Genomic DNA, 21,003 nt, shown 5'->3' with positions numbered 1-21,003 from the left:
AAAAAAAAAAAAAGCCAAGATATGTATTAAATCTAACAATCATTTTCTTTTTGGTCTTTGGCCTCAGTGTCATGCTTTAGAATTATAAGGAGTTTCTTTTTTTTAAACAGGTTCTCACTGTCACCCATTCTGGAGTGCAGTAGCATTGTCATAGCTCAATGCAACTCAGACTCCTAGGCTCAAGTGGGATCTTCTGTCTCAGCCTCCAAGTAACTGTGACTACATTGGCACACCACCATGCCTGGCTAATTTTTCTTTTTGTGGAGAGGCAGCCTCACTATGTTGCCCAAGCTGGTCTCGAACTCCTGTCCTCGAGCATTTCTCCCTCCTTAGCCTCCAAAAGTATTGGGATTATGGGCATGAGTCACTTTTAAAAGTCACTTTAAAAGGCAACTCTTAAAGTCTAATGTTTGTAAAATTTGTTATGCCCATTATTTATTTGAAGCCTCATAGCAACCTTCTGACTAGGAATTATCATCATCAGTATCCTTATATGTGAGGAAAATTAAGCCTGAGAGAGGAGGAGGGAATTACTCAGTATTAAAGTTAGTAAATAGAAGAGCTTGGACTTAAACTTGGGCTCACTGATTCTAAATACTGTGCTCTTAACTCTTCACGCAAATGAGAATAGGAATAGCTTAAGAAAATTGTCCATCAATATAATACAAGTTTTGATGTGTTGTACTGAATGAAATGCCATTTGTCCCTGAACTCGTTTTTAATGGCCTGAAATAAGTGAGCTCAGAAATGGAAAATAAATATTTAAAACTGGTGTTAACAATGTGACCATGCTATGACACCCAGTCACGTGGAGAGTGGGCTGATCTTGTTGAACATGGTATGTAGGGGTGGTGTTGTTGAACTTGTTTTGTGAGTCTCAAGTTCAACAACACCTTTAGTTATGCATAATAGAAACACACATTGTTTCTGTCAAAAATGGGCAATTAAAAAAATGTTCCTTCACCAAAGATAGTTTGAGAAACACTGCTCTAAATAGCAAGTAATGCTTTTTAACTTCAACCAGGAACTTTGGTAGTGATAGACAGGCCTTTGGAGCAGTCAAGCCTAGGGAAGGATCTTGAACCTTCTCTTGACCTTGCTGTCCTTCAGGTGGTGTTTCTGTACCAGGCGCTGGGTAATCCCCTCAGCAAGCTCACCACACTCAACAGCATGCACTCACACTTCATCCTCTCTGATGACGGCACCGTGGGAAAGTATGGAAACGAAATGAAGCTCAGAAGGAACCTGGAGAAGTACCTCTCTCTGCAGAAAATTCACAGTCGTGAGTATCAGAGAGGCTTGGCCAATACATCTGGTTGGGGGCCTGCTCAGGATCAAGGTGCTCTGTGTAGAGTATAGAGGCCCAAGTTGGCCCCTGCCATGGAGCATTCAGAGAGATTATGTTAATACATGGGAATCCACAGCTGGAAAAAAGCAGCCTCAAAGTCCTGGCTTCAAGGCATCCTCCTGTGTTGGTCTCCCAAAGTGCTGACAGTCACCATGCTCAGCTGTATGTCTTTTGAATTCTTTTCTCCCTGCTAAACATGAATGTATTTCCATGTCAATAAGTATAATTTAGCACATTTTATTTATTTATTTTTTTTGAGACAGAGTCTCACTATTTTGCCCTTGGTGGACAGCTGTGGTGTCACAGCTCACAGCAACCTCTGGTTCTTGGGCTGAAGTGATTCTCTTGTCTCCGTCTCCCTACAGGCACCCGCCACAACGCCTGGCTTTTTTTTTTATTGCAGTTGTCATTGTCATTTAGCAGGCCCAGGCCAGGCTCGAACCCATCAGCCTTAGTGCATGTGGCTGGCACCGTAACCACTGTGCTATAGGTGCCGAGCCAATTTGGCACATTTTCAATAGCTGTATCATATTCTATAAGATGAGAATATAAGAAATTCTCTTCTAAAAGTTTTTTCTATTCCAAAATTAATGAATTATTCACCTAAATTTTTTCCTAATACTTCGGTATTTTATTTTACCATTTCCCTTAGCTTCACTTAGCTTTCATAAGGTTATTTTAGAGAAACTCTGCATCTATTAGTTGGCACATCTTATATTTGTTTTTATAATATGATTGAGAAAATAATACGGACGTGAAGGTATATGGAAAAGGGAAAGAAATTGAACATCAAAGCAATTAAATAGACTAAATGGAATATATATATACATGTGTATATATATATATATATTTTGAGACAGGGTCTCTGTTACCCTCAGTAGAGTGCTATGGCATCATAGCTCACAACAATCTCAAACTTTTGGGCTCAAATGATCCTCTTGCCTCAACCTCCTAAGTAGCTGGGACTACAGGTGCCCACCACAAAGCCGGGCTAGTTTTTCTATTTTTAATCGAGACAGGATCTTGCTCTTGTTCAGGGTGGTCTTGAACTCCTGAGCTCAAGAAATCCACGCCCATGGGCTCCCAGAGTGCTAGTATTATAGGTATGAGACACCGCTCCTGGCCTGGAGTAATTCCTGATACTGTGAATGCCTGCTAACAGACCCTTACCTCTAACATTGGAACGTCTGAGCCCAAAAGACACAGTGAACCCCAAATATAATATGTCTGAACATTTAAATGCTTTAAACTATATTTAATCTTATAAAGCTTATAAACTATATTTAAACATATAGAATCTGTTCCAGCCTTTTATTTTGACACAGATAGCTAGAAGGCCCGGTTTAAGTTGGGAATTCTTGGATTTTTAGAAGTACCAAGCCAGAATGTGGTGATGGGCAGAGTTTAAACCTTGGCCCTGGCCTGCGGCCTGCTCTCTGCTTCTCTTTCTACTTTTGGCTCAACCCAGCAATGTCAAGGGGCCTCATACAATGTGGTCCCCTAGACACTCAAGCCTGTATGTCAGAACTCTGTCTACCCCTCTCCCTACAAAGCTGACTCTTGCTCTGGCAAGTATGTCCTGGGGGAGGACACACTGGGACAGCTGCAGAGCACGCCCAGAAGCATGGACTTGGGGGTCTTGGGTACTCTGGTAAGTAGGAGAGTACGCACAGGCTTGCTGTGAACCTTGGCCCTGTAGATGCCTCACTGTGAGGGGAGGGGCATGGCTGGGGAAAGGCCAGAATGGGGCCCTGAGATCATGGAGACCCAGAGTAAAGTCCTCTCTTGATTAGCAGTGAATGTATTGCTTGACAATTTATCTTCTTTTTTTTTTTTTGAGACAGTCTCACTATGTCACCCTTGGTAGAGGCCCTGGCGTCATAGTCACAGCAACCTTAAACTCTTGGGCTTAACCAATTCTCTTGCCTCAGCCTCCTGAGTAGCTGGGACTACGGGCGCTTACTACAACGCCTGGCTATTTTTTGGTTGCATTTGTCATTGTTGGTTAGCTGGCCTGGGCCAGGCTGGAACCCACCAGCCTTGGTGCATGTGGCTGGTGCCGTAACTACTGTGCTACAGGCGCCAGTGAGTGTATGCTTGCCAGTTTATCTTCTTTTGAAAAGTAAAATTAAAAATAGTGATTTAAATGTAATATATCTATATATGTGTGGTGTAAAAACATAAATGAAACAAAAAATGTGTAGAATAAACACAGTCCCTTTTCAGCATTTCCCCAAACCTTCCCTTCCCTTCTCCACTGTTCATAGTTTGATTTGTATCCTTCCAGAGCTTTCTGGTCATTTCTATAACATGCTGTAAATATACCTGAGTGTGCATGCATATAAACTTCATATCTATGATTTTAAAAATAAACAAGATAATACTATTCACATTATTCTATAATTTTTTGCTTAATATCATTTTAAAAATAATCTTTGGTCATTCCTTTCCTTTTGTTTTCCTTGCTTTAGTAAAGTAACATCCAATCATGACTGAAGAATTCAAACTGTGAAAAATGGAATAAAGAGAAGTGTAAAAATTTATTTTGTCTGTAATACCACCATTACAATTTTTTTTTTTAATTAGTGAGGGTTGATCATTTTTGGGAGATCATTTGGATTCCTTTTTTTATATTAAATTAATGAATGAATTTGCATTAAAAATATTTTTTCTCTGTCTTAAAAAATTTTTTTCCTTCTTTTCCAGCCCAATTCTGATCCAAGGATACATTATAGTGTTCTGTTTACGTTTAGGTTCTTTTGTCATTTCATACAATGAAAGGTTAAAATTTCTTGAGGACTACTTCCTGTTTCAAAAATCAATGTCAGCTTTTAGCCACCTTCTTATTTGGCAAAAGGTTGAAAATGCCCTCACCATGTTCCTGCCACATGTTATTGGACATCCAAGCTTCTGGCTTGGTCTTGATGTAAGCAAGCTTGGGAAAAACAAGAAGGAGAGGTCAGTGCAAGGGACGGATATATGTAGTAACTAGGGACTTGGGTCTGGAAACCACAGGGGCTGACAAGCTGAGGGAGGGATTATTTGGTAACACTGTAGTATTGTTTGTGGTCTGAAACAGGCTCAGGACAAGGCGTGCCGGTGGTGAGGCTGGTGATGGAAGGAGGTCCCAATGTCATCCTCTCCGTCTGGGAGACTGTCAGGGACAAGGAGCCCGTGGTGGTGTTGGAAGGCACGGGCAGAGCTGCGGACCTCCTGGCCTTCACTCACAAACACTTGGATGAAGGGTGAGTTATGGACTCTTCCTGTCTGAAACTCTGGAAAAGGAAAATCTGTTCCTCTGTTTTAGTACTTCAAACTGTGCCTTTATATGCGCTGATGTCCCTTGGAGCACAGAGGTCAAAGCTAGAATTCATTTCCCGGTGACTTTGTGTTTGTTGATAACACCAAATACCCTCCACCAATGGGAGTTGCTGTTTTCTTAGCTATAGAATAGCCTGCCTTTGACAGGGAAGCTTGTGCCATGGAGTTTCAGGAAAAGGCATTTCCAGGGGCAGTGAGGGAGGAGGTGCTTGAACAGTTGGCCATGACAGCTGAAAGGACCCCACAGTAAAGGAGGAGACTAGTATTTGGCCTCAGATCCTCTTCAGATTCATTTGCCATTGTTAAAAAATGGAAGGAATTGGGGAAATCGCTATTCCAGAATTACATAGCCTATATTGTGTGTATTTCAGGCTTTAATTCTTTCCCCTTTTCTAGTAAGAAGATAGTTTGTTTTTTCTCTAGCCATCCCTGTCTCCAGTGTGAATCTTTCAGTTTCAAAAGCAAGATATTTCTACTGTGTAAATAAATACACGCTCCAGAACTAAAACACTGACCCCACTAATTTATTTCGTATGCATCTATTCACGGCTCATGTTGTAACAGCGCTCTGGAGTCGCTTTCCTTCTGATTTCTCTCTCTGTTAATCCTTTAGCTCTCTACTTCTTCCTTCTCCCTACCAGTTCACACCATTCCCTTTCCTGAAGTCTCTCTGGAAGAGTAGTTCTTAAACCTTTCGGGGTTTCAGAATCTTTGGAGAATATGATGCCCATAATTTCACAGCCTTCTGGAAATCTATCAGGTCAAGAACTCTACCCCAGAATGGATTCTTTCAGGGTTATGGCAGATCAACCAATTCTCACTTTCATCTTCAGCCTTCTCCTATGGCCCCTGCTTCCAGCTGATTCCTGCTCATAGCTCTCTGGGGAGAACTGTCCACAGACACAGTTGTGTGGGACAGATGGGTTTTCTCGTACTGATGTTGGTGGCTTGTTCTTCTCTGGGTTGCATCAAGTCACAACCATTTATTTCTCTCCCAGGATGCTGCATCCTCCAGTGAAGGAGGAGATCATCTGTATGATTCAGAGCACTTTCAACTTTAATCTTAAACAGTCTAAGCACCTCTTCCAAATTCTAATGGAGTGCATGGTACACAGGGATTGTGTGAGTATGAAGAGTTGACGACTCAACCGATTTGTGACGTGCTAATTTATAATCGTGACATTTATTTTCAGAATTTTAAAAAGTAAGGAATTTTTTCACGTTGACCTTGAGAATATATAATCAGCAAATTTGATCCATCAATTCAGTAAACTTGGCTTCTTATTTCTCACTCTACTCACAGTGTTCATGCTTTAAATTCTAGACTTTACCTGAGAAAAAGCACTTGGATAGTATAGTAGTGTTGCAGAAAATTATCAAATTTAGTGAAAGGTACACATAATTGTTTTCAGAGTGTAAGGGAACAGCTCTGCTGGCTTAGGGGACTGCATCCCAGCATCCTGCGTAAATTCTGTAGGAGACCATTAGGAAGGTATTGGACAATGGGACATGTGGAAATAAACTCTGGGATAGAAGATCAAGGTCACAAACTATAAACTATGACCTTAATGTAGACTCAGGAAAAGTTTTCAGTGTTTTAGCTTACTGTGTTTAAAATTCTTATCCATGACTTGTATAAGCTGAAAATTATAGTAAATATGTTGACATGCCATGATTCAAAGTGATATTTCCAGAATTTGAAGGCTGGACCAAATAATGCAAGAATTTTGGTAATATTTAAGTACCTAGCCTTAAAAAAACAGTTGAAAAAGTTCAGGATATAGAAAGCATGACCAAACATATGTGAAAAAAGCTTTGGAATTTAATCTGACCTAATAATGACAATAATCATGTTTTTAATGGGTGGTGTGCTTTCAAATATATATATTTTTCACCCAAAATAGCCTTGTGAGTGAGTTCAACATGGCAGTGGTTGTTTATTTCTATTCAGGAGATGACGAAGCTGCAGGCTAGAGAATTTAAGTCCCGTGCACAGTTATGCAGTTAACACGTGGTAGAACTGAAGCTGGAGCTCAGAGTTGGCACCTAGTTCTTAGTCGACTACACTTTGTATTTTCCACAGTAATAAGTTATGCAAGGGACATGTGAAGGAGATTGCCCTCGTGTTTGCCTCTTTGAGTCCTCCAGTGGAGCTGTGTAATGATTAAGAGGGGCAGGAGGAGGCCCCTGGGGGTTTGCATATTACAGGAACTGGGCTCTCAGCTCTGGTACAATGGAGGGTCGACTTTAGTCATGCATGAGAGAGACCATGTCCAATGAGAGGAACCAACATGGGCTGTGGTAGAAACATCGTTTTTAAACCTTGATGAGACCTTAGAGATAATCCAGCAGGTTCCTCTCATTTTGTGGTTGAGAAAACTGAGATTTAATGGCCTTAAGATATTTACTCAAGGTTGGCTAGTTAGTGGCATACCTGGAATAGGACTTGCCAGTCTTGTTTTTTTTCTGTTAAACCAGCTCTTTCAAAACAAACACAAAAACTGAAACAGTTCTATTATATGAAACATATTTCAAGTTGGAAAGACCGTGATACATTCATTAATAGCAGGTGACACTTTATAACTACATAGAGAGTTATAGTCCTTATTTGACTTGACATCGTAAAGACCATGTCCCTTTTACTTGTTTATTGGGTCCATTGAAATTACCTTGCTTATTTTATAACAAACTCTTAATGATTTCTCATTAAAAAGTGAAAGTCTTAGTTTCTAAGCCTAGAGGAACGGAAGGATCTCATTTGCTGTCCCTTCATTAGGAATTAACACTGAGGTTCTTCTCTTGTCCTATGTATATAGTAAATTTCTGCAATGACATTTTTTAGATAAACATTTCCTCTAGTCAATGTGGACTTTTTAGTTATTTCCCCCCAAGTGTTTATAATTCTTTGTTACCCTATTTAAATTTTTTTCTCTTCTATAAGTAAAAAAAAAAAAATTAAAAATTTATGTTGCTTAGACATTACAAAATGAAGAATGTTTTTCTCAGTTCATTAGCTCAAGTGTGAATTCTGAGAGAACTTTGTGAAAGCTTTTCTCTGATAGTTCCCCAAACGTATGGCTTTCTCATTTTATCACTGTTACAGATTACTATATTTGATGCTGATTCTGAAGAGCAGCAAGACCTTGATGTAGCAATCCTAACTGCTTTGCTGAGGGGTGAGTAGCTGAATGGGGCTGCAATTGTCCCTCAACCCTTCTCCTGACATTTTGAGCTGTTCTGTGCTTTTTTCTTAGGTTTTTGGAATGAACGTGTGGTTGTTTCTTTCCTTTGCTCCAGGCACAAATTTATCAGCCTCAGAACAATTACATCTGGCAATGGCCTGGGACAGAATGGACATCGCCAAGAAACACATCCTCATTTACGGACAGCACTGGAAGGTACAGTGAAAGTGAAGTTATTTGGTTGGAAACAAACTATTTTGTGTTGGTTTGTTAGGGAGGAGCAAAAGAGAAAATCAGAAGAGAGGTGGATTGGTCTGGAGGCAATGTGGAGGTTGCATCTCTGTAGCTGGGTTTCCTGTGGCAGCTAAGACATTGCTCTTACCTACTTGGCTTCCCTCAAAACATTTTTTCTGGCTGGACATGGTGGCTCATGCTTGTAATCCTAGCACTCTGGGAGGTCAAGGTCAAGGGATTGCATGAGCTCAGGAATTCGAGATCAGCCTGAGGAAGAGTAAGCACCATCTCTACTAAAAATAGAAAAAAAAAAATTAGCCACATGTTATGGTAGGTATAGTATTATGCTTGTAGTCCCAGCTACTCTGAGGGGTGAGGGAGGCTGAAGCAGGAGGATTGCTTGAACCCAGGAGTTTGAAGTTTAAGGATATTTGTATGATCTAGGCTGAGGCCAGGACACTCTAGCTTGGGCAACAGAGTAATCCTCTGTCTCAAAAAACAAAACACATTTTTCTTTGATTCTGCTGTCTAATTGAAACTGAAAAAGGAAGTTTGGGGAAAGAGAGAATAAAAGGATTTTTAATTTATTTTTTTGGATGGGTAGATTTTTATATTGTTATTTAAAATCTAAAATTTATCTTATTTTTTTGCTTTAAAATGTAGTAAGTGCTCACAGTAGAAATTACTAAAAACAAAAAGGAGGAAAGATTATTCAATACCAATGCATATCAGTATCAGCATTTCTTTCTTTCTTTTTTTAAAATTAAATCATAGCTATGTACATCAATGTTAGCATTTCATTTTTAAAGATTAGTTGGGACTTTACTACAGGTATCTTATTTTGAGTCAAATGATATTAGATGGCCACTAAAAGAAGATGGTAGTTCCCTACTCTGCTAATCACAACAGCTAGTACTTTGGACATTTTTGACTATTCTAACTTTCACAAATCTCCTTACTGCTATATAATATCATATTGTGGTTTTCAGATTCATCAGTTTTAGACATTTTATTTGGTTGTAGTCTGTTCTCAGTTTTTGGTGCGTTCTTGGTCAAAAAATGACCAGACACATTGAAAGCAAAGAAAGCATGGAAGTTTACTGAGGAAGGGTAAGATAAAGTTTATAGAGTAAGAGCAAGATACATACACTACAGATTACGAACAGCCCCCTGTTGTAATAGGAGACCTCGGTTATGGTCTGTGGTCTTGTTCTACAGTGTCTGATTGGGCCGTCTGATGGTTTAGACGCCACCATCTGACCACTTTCATGGACAGTTAAAGACAGGGTAATTAGCCTTAGGTTACTCTAGATCACTTTCCAGATTCTATTGTGCCTGGACTACCTGGCTGCAGGGCTGGGGACTCCCTGCATTCTTTAGTAAATGGGCAGGTTGTTCCTCCTTCCCCCAGGTGTGGAAATTGCTTGGGGCAAGATCAAGGGTGTGGTAGAACCAGGACTGGGCCCCAGCCTTTGTCCTCCTTTCCAGGTGGGACAGTTGCTCAAGGTAGCACCTAGGCAGGGCATCCACCTTTGCCTCTAAGGAGTCCCTCACTGTCTACCTAACAATTTCACAGCATTTCTGGCGTGTAGGCATTACAGCTTCCTGGTAGACTGGTTGCTTTTCATTCCTGGTGCTCACAGTCATCTCCTTCATTATCTTGGGGATTCCCTTCGCCTCTTTCTTGTGTTACAGTGCCTGTTTTCTGTGCCCAGGTCTTTCTCTTCCTTGGGTTACTCCTTTATTTTGATGGTACACATTCTTCGGTTACTGGAATTTTCGTCTTCAGTGGGTTCTTGGTCTTGGTGATTTGAAGAATGAATCCACAGGCCACAGATCAGTGGTAAGATAGGACTTATGTAGAAATCAGAAAGGAACGCAGAAGAAGAAAAAGGCACCAGAGCTCCTGGCAGGGATAAAGACCTGAAGAGTCTCTTACGTGGGCTTTTTATCTTGGGATATTAAGTCTTAAGAATTTATACCTGGCCAGAACTTGGCAAATAGAAACAGGTTTTCATTGTTAATGAGTGTTAATGACAAAAGAATGAACGCAGTCCCACCAGCTCAAGGGCACAAGGTCAGGGTGTTCCCTTCATGAACTTGCCTAAACCTAGGAAAACTGGTGTCCACTGTCTAGCCTTGAATGGGGGGAGCCCTATATCACTTAAGTAACTTTCTAAAATAGAGAGTATGAGAGAACTATTTTGAGGACTTAGATGTTTAGCTATACTTAAATCTATAACTGGAACTAATTTTCTTGTAGAATTTTGAAAGCTCAGCTTCTAATACCCAGCATTGCTGTTGAGAAATAATTTTTTCCTCAATCTTTTGTGACCATTTAAAAAAAAATCTTTTTTTCCCAGTGTTCTGAGATTTCACAATGACGTGTGCTGTGAGTTTGTAAATGCATTAAATGCTGGGCATCTGGTTTCAATCGGGTAATTGTGTGTTTCCATTTCATTCCATTCTACTTCATGACTCCCTCCATTTTTCTCTGCTCTCTTTCTATAATTTCTGTTTTTGGATGTTGGACCTATGCATCACTCCTCTAATTTTATCTCTTCTTATCTTTCTTTATGTTCTTATCACGTTCCACATCTTGCTAAGTTTCTTCAGCTTTAATTTTGGAGCCCTCCATGAAGCTTTTCTCTTCTGGCAGCATACTGTTAATCTACTAAATTCTAAGAACAAATTTGTTCTCTGATTGTATCCTCTTCTTTCTTCATCAGAATCCAGAGTACATTCTTTATCTTTTTGATCAATGAGCTATCAAACTAATTTATGATAGCGCCTTTGAAGTCCTTACCCCGCCACCCCACATTATCTTGTTCTAATTGATGTTTTTTGATTTGTTTTGTTTTGGTCTTTTTGTTTAAGGGTGGGGGATAGAAAGCTCATTAGATATACCCAGCCTGTATTTGGAGCCTGCCTATAGGTTTCAGCTTCATGGTTGGGCAATCTGACATTACCAGAAAAGAATCCTCTAATTCCCCTTGGGAAGTATAAACCTTGTTGCTTGTGTTATGGGGGTCAAATAAGGAGATGACTGGGAAGGCACAAACTTTAGAGAATCAGCATGAATATATTTATTTCATCTTAGTGCTGTTGGATCTGTGGCATAGAGCAGTTTGGCTCTTTCTTCTTTTTTTTTTTTTTGAGACAGAATTTTAAGTTGTCACCCTGGGTAGAGTGCCGTGGCATCACAGCTCATAGCAAGCTCAAACTCTTGGGCTCAAGCATTCTCTTGCCTTAGCTTCCCAAGTAGCTGGGACTACAGGCACCCGCCATACTGCCTAGCTATTTTTTTTTGTTGCAGTTGTCATTGTTGTTTTAGCTGGCCCAGGCTGGGTTCAAACCTACAAGCCTCAGTGTATGTGGCTGGTACTGTAGCCACTGAGCTATGGGTGCCACTCCTCCTTTTTTTTTTTTTTTTTTTGAGACAGGGTCTCACTCTGGCCCCAGGTAGAGTACAATGGCACCATCACAGCTCACTGCAATCTCAAACTCCTGGGCTCAAGATATACTCTTGCCTCAGACTCCTGCACCACCAAACCTGGTTAATTTTTCTATTTTCTGTAGAGACTGGGTCTTACTATGTGGTTCAGGCTGGTCTTGAACTCATGGCCTTATGCTATTCTCTGCCTTGGCCTTCCAAAGAGCTAGGATTACAGGTGTGAGCCACTGTACCTGGCTCAGCTTGGTTCTTGACTTTTTCCATTTCATCTAGTTGGCTTTCTGGGAACTTCCCCTTGCCTATCTGCTCCTCAGCTTCCAAAATGTTGCTCACTCTTGTCTTTCTGGTCCTTGGGTATTTATTTCTTTTTTAAAAAAAGTCCCTATACTACAGTTTTAATGAAGTTTTGGGTGGGAGCAAAATTGGATAAATATGTTTTCCTTATACCCAGAAGCCACGTATAATTTAAATGGAAACATGACAATAACAAAAGAAGAAGAAAAAGATCTTAGGTTTTATTAGAATTACATAAAGTCTTTACATTAATTTAGGAATCTTTGAAATTTTTACAATAGTCAGGTCTCCCATCTCCAAACATGGCACACTACTTGATTTATTCAAGACGTCTTCACATTTATTCAGACATTCTGCATGTTTCTTAGTGAGACTGTGTCTTTTTGTTTGTTTATTTTTTTTTGAGGTTTTTTTGTTTTAGAGACAGAGTCTCACTTTATTGCCCTCAGTAGAGTGCTGTGGTGTCACACAGCTCACAGCAACCTCCAACTCCTGGGTTTAGGTCATTCTCTTGCCTCAGCCTCCTGAGTAGCTGGGACTACAGGCGCTTGCCACAACACCCAGCTATTTTTTTGTTGCGGTTTGGCCAGAGCTGGGTTTGAACCCACCACCCTCGGTATATGGGGCCAGCACCCTACCCACTGAGCCACAGGTGCCTCCCGAGACTGTGTCTTATAATTATTGTGCCTATGCAGTTTTGAGTTCACGCATGTATAATTCTCTCCTAATTTTTACTTCCTTATGTGTTTTCTTATCTCTTACTCATTTCCACCTTTTGAAGCCTGGTGCACTGGAACAAGCAATGTTAGATGCTTTAGTGATGGATCGAGTGGATTTTGTGAAACTCTTGATAGAGTATGGAGTGAATGTCCATCGCTTTCTGACCATACCTCGGCTGGAAGAACTCTATAACACAGTGAGTATGGAAAATTCTGTCAGTCGGTTCCCTTAAGATTTGCTTATTACTTAGCTTGAGAGTTACTTGTCTCCTTGAATGTTCATGTACAAAGGTAGCTTAAAGACAGAAAGAGAATTTTCAATCAAAGGAGAAACATTCTTCCCAATTCCATTTCATCTTAGACTTAGTTAAAGACAAAAAGTGAATAGAACAAATTGCTTTATATTGAGTTATTGGAAGTATCTCAACCTAAGGCCACTATTAAAATATTGTTCCTGTGCATTTCCTATGCAACCCTTTTTTGAAACTAGACTCATTTACTTATTGTGGAAACACCAATTGCTGAAGCCACATATACAGTTTTTGAAATGTCTCTGCTCGTCATTTGAATCTTATCTTTTTTCCAAAGAACTATTCAAGTCCTGTCTCCTTGAGTACTCCAGCTAGTTGTCAGTGATCTGTTTCTAGAGAATAAATTATTGCCATTCTTTTTGTTCTCATACCTTGTCCTATTGGTTACTTTTTAATGAAAGTTTATTGTAAACACTCCAGGAAAGCAAGGCTTATACTTGTCATTGAGTTCCTGACAGAACACAGCAAACTTTCAATAAGTATCTGTTGATGGAATGTCCTTGGATGGTAGGATTTGTAATTATATAGTAACATTTATAGGTGATAAAGAATAGTTATAAATTACTTAAATTTTATTTCTGTTTCTTACCACATGTCCTCACTATGTACTTACACACAGCTTAGTTTGAAAAATATTTCTTCTATGATAATTACTTCTTCTCTTGGGACATACCTCACTTAGAGACTTAGAATTAATTGGCTTTTACTTTGTTACTAAAGATGTGGAACATCTTTAGTATTCTGGATTACTTACACATTCTGAAATAAAGTTTTCTTTTTTTCCTCAGCACATGGTAATGAAAGAGACTTATGCTTTCTTTTGTTCTTTATCACAGAAACAAGGACCTACTAACAGGCTCTTACATCATCTTCTCCAAGATGTAAAACAGGTAACTCAATTATGAAGGTGTTGAGAATATCTGTGTATATTGCTTTAGCTTTGTGATAGAGTGGTCACCAGATTTTGCTTCTCAAAATATAGAATTGGATTTTCTTGTTAATTACTTATATTTTTTAGCTGTGATTTTGAACAATTTCATCCCCAAAGCACACTCGTACATTTTTTTCTTAATTTCCTTTATGTTTTAAAATATTTTATCTACCAATGAAGGGACATGAGCTGGTAATAAATAAAACATGAAACAGACACACATGCTACACTTTAGCTTAGTGTGACAGTGTAATGGTGGCAGTGATGATTAATAAAGAAGTTGGTGCTTTTGTTATCTTTATTGCAGGACTGATATGTTCCTTATTTTTATTATTATTGTTTTGAATATTAGTGGTGATAGCTCATGGATGCTTTTGTGAGTCTGAGTGTAAACATCGTTCTAAGGACTCGGGGAGGACCCCACTGCCCTCTCCCCTTGCTCATGTTTTGCTCATGGTGTTTTTGTTGATTTTTGATAAAATCATTTAATCCCCTGTTAGTTACCAGAAAACCCTTCTAACCTTAATAGACATTTATACCTTAGTTTCTTCTTTCTTAATTACCAATAACTTTTATTCACATCCCCAGAAAATTGGGAGTGCTTTTTATTTGTCACTATGGTTAAAATTCACCTAAGACACATTTTAAAAGTGCTTCTCTCATTTTCTGAAGTCTAATATCTTGTTAGAAAGAATGGGAACTTCTGGTTATGCTAGTTGGTGAGAGAGCCAGAGTGAAAGCGAGACATTCAGTTCGCAAATTAGTAATAAGAAAAAGTGTCCATGTGGATATAAATTTAGATTGCTTTGACTTATGCTATATCAAAATGATTTTCTTTAAATTATTTCCTCAAACACTATCATAATAAATGAAAAAAAGTGATGAAATAGGTTAAGTATGCTTTTAACTAAAAGCAATGAGAATAAGATTTTTGATGGTCCCTGAACAAAATAAATTATTAAATTATTTACATTCATACATAATTAACCTTATTTCTTTTTCAAGCCTTGTGAACATTAGTTACAGTCTGTTCATCCAGAGACCTTGTTTAGAACCTTGTGTGCCTTAAAAATGTACTGTAGTTGGCAGTTGAGAAGTGAACAGTCAGAAGCAGTAGTAAGGTGAGGTTTCAGGGGTCAAAATAATTTTCATTTCGACTAAGACTCACATACTCGAAGGGTGCCACTCAGTCCCCCTCCTGTCATCCACAGCATCTGTCTGGGCACAGCCTCCTGTTTTCATTGGTTACAGGGTGCTGTCATTCTGTGTCCTAATTTTGTTCTACTTCCTTCCATTTTCTTGTTTTATATATAATGTCATCAACTCAGTGCAGAGTGTAAATCCATTTTGACAGAGAGAGTGAAAAGTTAACCCCATGTTAATTTTGGGTCACACACATTCAGTATATACTTCATGATTTTGTTTCTGTTTTGTAGTTGTTTCTAGTTAGAAACTATATTTAAATGTATTTTATTCAAGTGTGTGTGTATGTGATTGTATGCATGATAGGGAGCGGGAATGAGAGAGAGAGAGAGCACACGCACTAGTGACTGAGGGCACAGACGGAAGCTCACGTTTAATATCTATGATTGTAATGTTGATTGTATCAATAGTTGATCATATTCATCAGCTTGTAACTGGTTAAAAATCATGTGTAGCTTTTTGCAATGATTTGTTCTAATGGCATGGCGAAGAGGTACTCCACAAAGAGAGCTAACTGTTACCATTCGTTCCATGGTTTTGTTGCAGCATGCCCTCCTCGCCAGCTACAGAATAACACTGATTGACATTGGACTGGTAATAGAATACCTCATTGGTCGAGCGTACCGCAGCAGCTACACTAGGAAAAATTTCAGAGCCCTCTACAACATCATCTGCAGAAAACATAAGGTAACATAATTAACAAGTAGCCTAGAAGAATTAAGAATAATCAGGAATTGTAGTTTTGGAGAAATGACTTGGGATTTTGAGATGGGAATACTTTCTAAAATGGCCATTTGTGTTTGTGGACATTTGTTTTCTGCTATACCTAGAGTACTATGCTAAGAGTTGTCACACTGGCCCGCAGATAACATGGAGATCAGGAGTTTATAAATTCTAGAAAAAACAGATTTATGCAATTAGCCGCAGTACAAAGCAGTATATAGGATGTGCTGTGTTGTCACAGATGCAATGTGATGAGACAGGTTAGAGGGACAGATATCCAGTTTTTCATTTCTTTCATTTCAAACATCGATGTCAAATACTTAATAGGATTCAATCTATAAAGTCATCAGAGACAGTTTGGAGATGAGAAGATGTTGCCTGTTTCTCAAAATTTCCCTCACAGCTCAGCAACCTGAGGGGAATAATTCTTACTAGAAATCAGGGGCAGCGTTAGAAAAGGTAGTTTTAGGCCTTCTTTTGTTGAGAGAAGAGTGGGAGCTGTCGGGGCACAACGCTCGGACACCGGGGTGTGTTTTTACGGTGACTGGGAGATCTTTGTTCAAAGCTGGAGAACAAGAGTCAGATGGTTGTGAGGGTAAGACTAGAAAGGCAGTTTGCAGTGGGAACATGTAAAAAGCCTAGAATCTCAAGCTTCTTTGGGCTTTTATTTATAAAGAATCAGGTAAAGTGAAAGCCCAACTTGGCTTTTAAAAATAAAAACAAAACAGGCCAGGCTCAGTGCTCATGCCTATAATCCTAGCACTCTGGGAGGCTGAGGCAGGTGGATTGCCAGAGCTCAGGAGTTAGAGACCCTATCTCTAAAAATAGCCAGGCATTGTGGTGTTCACCTATAGTTCCACCTATTTGTGGGGCTGAGGTAAGAGGATCTCTTGAGCCCAAGAGTTTGAGTTTGCTGTGAGCTATGACACCATGGCACTCCACCAAGGAAGACAGAGTAAGACTCTGTCTCAAAAAAAAAAAAATCAAGCCCCAAACAACACAACACAAAAGGAACCCCAAACCTCACACAGAAAATATTTTATTAAGATTTTAAAGGACATCTATGATTTAATTAAAAAATAGATTTTAAAGGCATAGGGATACCTTTAAGGAGATGTCATCTACTTCATTTGAACAAAATATACATTGCTGCTGTGAGATTCCCAGTGGAAGGTGGAACAACTAACTGTGGCCTTGGTGCAGCCCCGCGTGGAGCTTGCAAGGGCAGGTTCCCCAGTGCCTTTTCTGTAAATGCCCAACCAGAATGAAATTACCCATCTCTGTTTTTCTGTGAAGGAGCCAAGATTTAGTTGTGTTTCATAGTAAACCAGATCATAGCAGATACAAGTACATGTTTTGGGGTAAGAAGGATCTGGGATTGAGTCCTAATTTTGTTTACTGGTAGCTAGATAAACTTGAGCTGTAGCCTTAACCTCTCTGTGTGTTTCCTCATCTACAAAATGGCCATATTAATATATCTTTCACAAATCTATTGGAAGGATTAAATGAAATAATATCTGAAAAATCTATATTCTTGGTAAATAGAGAGTTTAGAGATACTGTTAGTAATAATAGTTATGATTATTAATGATAATCATAATAATGATACTATTAATTCTTTATTACAATAATAATTTATGTATTGTAGGTTTTTTTATTTTTGTATTTCAGAATATTACAGGATTGGGTATTAGGTTTAAAATGTCTTGACATTTGTAAATCTTATTGATAAGGCACAAACTAGAAATAAATGTATTTAGTTCAAAGCCTATGGTTTGCATAATATTTTATATGGGTTCCTTTAAAGATACGTGTTTTTGTTTTTGTTTCTTGTTAATGAAAACTACATGCTCTTAACAATGATTTATGTTGTTATTGGGCCTAGCCACTGGAATTTCAGTGGATGTATTATGTAATACCTGGAGACATTCTACAACTTTCTAACTTAACCTTTACCTTGAAGCTGTTTGGGAATGGAAACTTTCTCTTAATCAGAACAATAAATCTTTATTGCCAGTTCTGAACTTGTTCCAGGTAGGGAACATCCATTGATTCTAATGGAATTTCCACATAGAGAAGGAATGCAGATCTATAATAGGGAACAAAAAAGTGTGTTCTCTAAGATCTTAGGAATGAGCGTGTGCATAATACGGAGATCACAAGGGGTTCTTGTTGGGCGCTGATCATGGATGAGGAACAGAGAACCGTGGGATATTTGGTAGGACAAGATATTAGGACGTTATATTTGGTTTCACTGTTGTTAGAAATAAAATGCCACCAGCTCTATAATCTTCTTTTAAGCATTTTTGTCTGATTTTATAAAATAACACCATGTGCCAGAGAGTGACCAGTTTTGCTCAAAACCTTTCCCAGCACCGGAAACATTCCTCAGGAAACAGAAAGGAGTCTGTAGAAAATGCCCTGCATTCCCAGTTCATCAGAACCGCACAGCCCTACAAATTCAAGGTACTACTTACTTGTTTTTAGATGAGGAAGTATAGTGGGTTTTGCAGATTGAGAGTGTGTTTATCTTTAATGTTGGAGAAAGGAAGGTTTGAATAAAGGGGCCATTTATGAGTATCATCAACAGATGGCGCAAGTCCAACTCAAAAGTGCAACACAGCTGTCTTGTAATGACAAGGAGCAAAGGCCCAGGACACAGTATTGGCCACTGAATGATCGTCTGGGCTTGCCTCTCTTCAGCCTCTCTTCCTTGTTCCTAAGTCTGCCATCTCCAGACAGTGACTTAGACACGGCAGTCGGCCAGACGGAACTACAAACAGTGCTCATTAGTCCAACACACTCCCTTATGGCCCTTTCCCGAAGGCAGTTTGCACGTGAAGGCTGCTTCCTTGGCCTTCACTTCTCCCTCACACTGACCTTTTGGATTTTCTTCTATCTCCTGTGGGGCTTTCTTGAAATTGATTTTAGCCAAAGGTTACAGTAGGCCGTGATGCCGTGTGTGTGACGTGATGCGTGTATGTGATGTGATGTGCGTGTGTGTGATGTGATGCTGTGTGTGTGTGATGTGATGTTGTGTGTGTGTGACATGATGCATGTGTGTGACGTGATGCTGTGTGTGTGTGACGAGATGCTGTGTGTGTGACGTGATGCGTGTGTGTGAGACGTGATGCTGCGTGTGTGTGACGTGATGAGTGTGTGTGTGACATAATGCGTGTATGTGTGACGTGATGCTGCGTGTGTGACGTGATGCCGTGTGTGTGTGACGTGATGCGTGTGTGTGACGTGATGCTGCATGTGTGTGACGTGATACGTGTGTGTGCGATGTGATGCTGTGTGTGTCACGTGATGCTGTGTGTGTGACGTCGTGTGTGTGTGATGTGATGCGTGTGTGTGATGTGATGCGTGTGTGTGTGACGTGCTGCTGTATGTGTCACATGATGTGTGTGTGATGTGATGCGTGTGTCACGTGATGCTGTGTGTGTGTAATGTGATGCATGTGTGTGTTACGTGATGCTGCGTGTGTGTGATGTGATGCGTGTGTGTGACATGATGCATGTGTCACGTGATGTTGTGCGTGTGTGTGACGTGATGCTGCGTGTGTGTGACGTGATGTGTGTGTGACGTGATGCATGTGTGTGTGTGACGTGATGCGTGTGTGTGATATGATGCTGCATGTGTGACGTGATGCATGTGTGTGACATGATGCTGTGTGTGTGACGTGATGCGTGTGTGATGTGATGCGTGTATGTGTCGTGTGATGCTGTGTGTGTGACGTGATGCATGTGTGTCACGTGATGCTGTGTGTGTGACGTGATGCGTGTGACGTGATGCTGTGTGTGTGTGACGTGATGCATGTGTGTGTGACGTGATGCTGTGTGTGTGAGATGTGATGCTGTGTGTGACGTGATGCATGTGTGTGTGATGTGATGCTGCGTGTGTGTGACATGATGCTGTGTGTGTGACGTGATGCGTGTTTGTGTGATGTGATGCATGTGTGTGACGTGATATTTGTGTGTGACATGATGCTGCGTGTGTGTGACGTGATGCTGTGTGTGATGTGTTGCTGTGTGTCACGTGGTGTGTGTGTGATGTGATGTGTGTGTGTGACGTGATGCGTGCGTGTGTGACGTGATGCGTGTGTGTGACGTGATGTGTGTGTGTGACGTGATGCTGTGTGTGATGTGATGCATGTGTGTGTGACGTGATGCATGTGTGTGATGTGATGCTGTGTGTGTGATGCGATGCGTGTTTGTGTGACGTGATGCGTGTGTGTGACGTGATACTGTGTGTGACGTGATGCATGTGTGTGTGATGTGATGCATGTTTGTGTGACGTGATGCATGTGTATGTGACATGCATGTGTGTGTGACGTGATGCTGTGTGTGTCACATGGTGCGTGTTTGTGTGACGTGATGCGTGTGTGTGTGACGTGGTGCTGCATGTGTGATGTGATGCTGTGTGTGGGACGTGATGCTGTGTGTGACGTGATGCTGTGTGTGTGTGACGTGATGCATGTGTGTGACATGATGTGTGTGTGACGTGATGCTGTGTGTGTTACGTGATGCGTGTTTGTGTGATGTGATGCGTGTGTGACGTGATGTGTGTGTGTGATGTGATGCGTGTGTGTGACGTGATGTGTGTGTGTGATGTGATGCGTGTGTGTGACGTGATACTGTGTGTGACGTGATATGTGTGTGTGACGTGATGCGTGTGTGTGACGTGATGCTGTATGTGTGATGTGATGCTGCATGTATGTGACGTGATGCTGCGTGTGTGTGACGTGATGCATGTGTGTGACGTGATGCGTGTGTGGGGGACGTGATGCTGCATGTGTGATGTGATGTGTGTATGTAACGTGATGCTGCGTGTGTGTGACGTGATGCTGTGTGTGTGTGATGTGTGTGTGACGTGATGCTGTGTGTGTGTGACGTGATGCGTGTGTGTGATGTGATGCTGCGTGTGTGTGACGTGATGCGTGTGTGTGAGACGTGATGCTGCGTGTGTGTGACGTGATGCATGTGTGTGTGACGTGATTCTGCGTGTGTGACGTGATGCTGTGTGTGTGACATGATGCTGTGTGTGTGACGTGATTCTGTGTGTGTGTGACGTGATGCATGTGTGTGTGACGTGATGCTGTGTGTGTCATGTAATGCTGTGTGTGACGTGCTGCTGTGTGTGTGACGTGGTGCATGTGTGTGTCACGTGATGCTGTGTGTGTGACGTGATGCTGTGTGTATGTGACGTGATGCTGCGTGTGTGTCATGTGATAATGTTGTGCCCACCCCGGGGGTCGCCTACCCAAAGACCACTCACAATCAC

At 40.5% G+C, this 21,003-nt stretch overlaps 1 protein-coding gene across 1 annotated transcript in view; it reads left to right on the top strand.

The window, feature by feature from the left end:
* TRPM6 (transient receptor potential cation channel subfamily M member 6) overlaps window positions 1–21,003 on the top strand; it is a 166,597-nt gene that overhangs the window by 57,986 nt on the left and 87,608 nt on the right. The window contains exons 7-15 of the mRNA XM_023509005.1: window positions 1,111–1,282; window positions 4,428–4,593; window positions 5,668–5,791; window positions 7,773–7,845; window positions 7,967–8,067; window positions 12,615–12,749; window positions 13,700–13,753; window positions 15,544–15,684; window positions 18,061–18,186. Coding sequence (XP_023364773.1) covers window positions 1,111–1,282; window positions 4,428–4,593; window positions 5,668–5,791; window positions 7,773–7,845; window positions 7,967–8,067; window positions 12,615–12,749; window positions 13,700–13,753; window positions 15,544–15,684; window positions 18,061–18,186 — 1,092 coding nt within the window. The remainder of the gene's footprint in view (window positions 1–1,110; window positions 1,283–4,427; window positions 4,594–5,667; window positions 5,792–7,772; window positions 7,846–7,966; window positions 8,068–12,614; window positions 12,750–13,699; window positions 13,754–15,543; window positions 15,685–18,060; window positions 18,187–21,003) is intronic.

Source organism: Otolemur garnettii, unplaced genomic scaffold, assembly GCF_000181295.1.
Source record: "Otolemur garnettii isolate 467f Iridium unplaced genomic scaffold, OtoGar3 scaffold00006, whole genome shotgun sequence".
Taxonomy (NCBI): Eukaryota; Metazoa; Chordata; class Mammalia; order Primates; family Galagidae; genus Otolemur; species Otolemur garnettii.
Note: the sequence above shows the minus strand (reverse complement) of the source record. Positions and strands in the feature narration are given on the sequence as shown.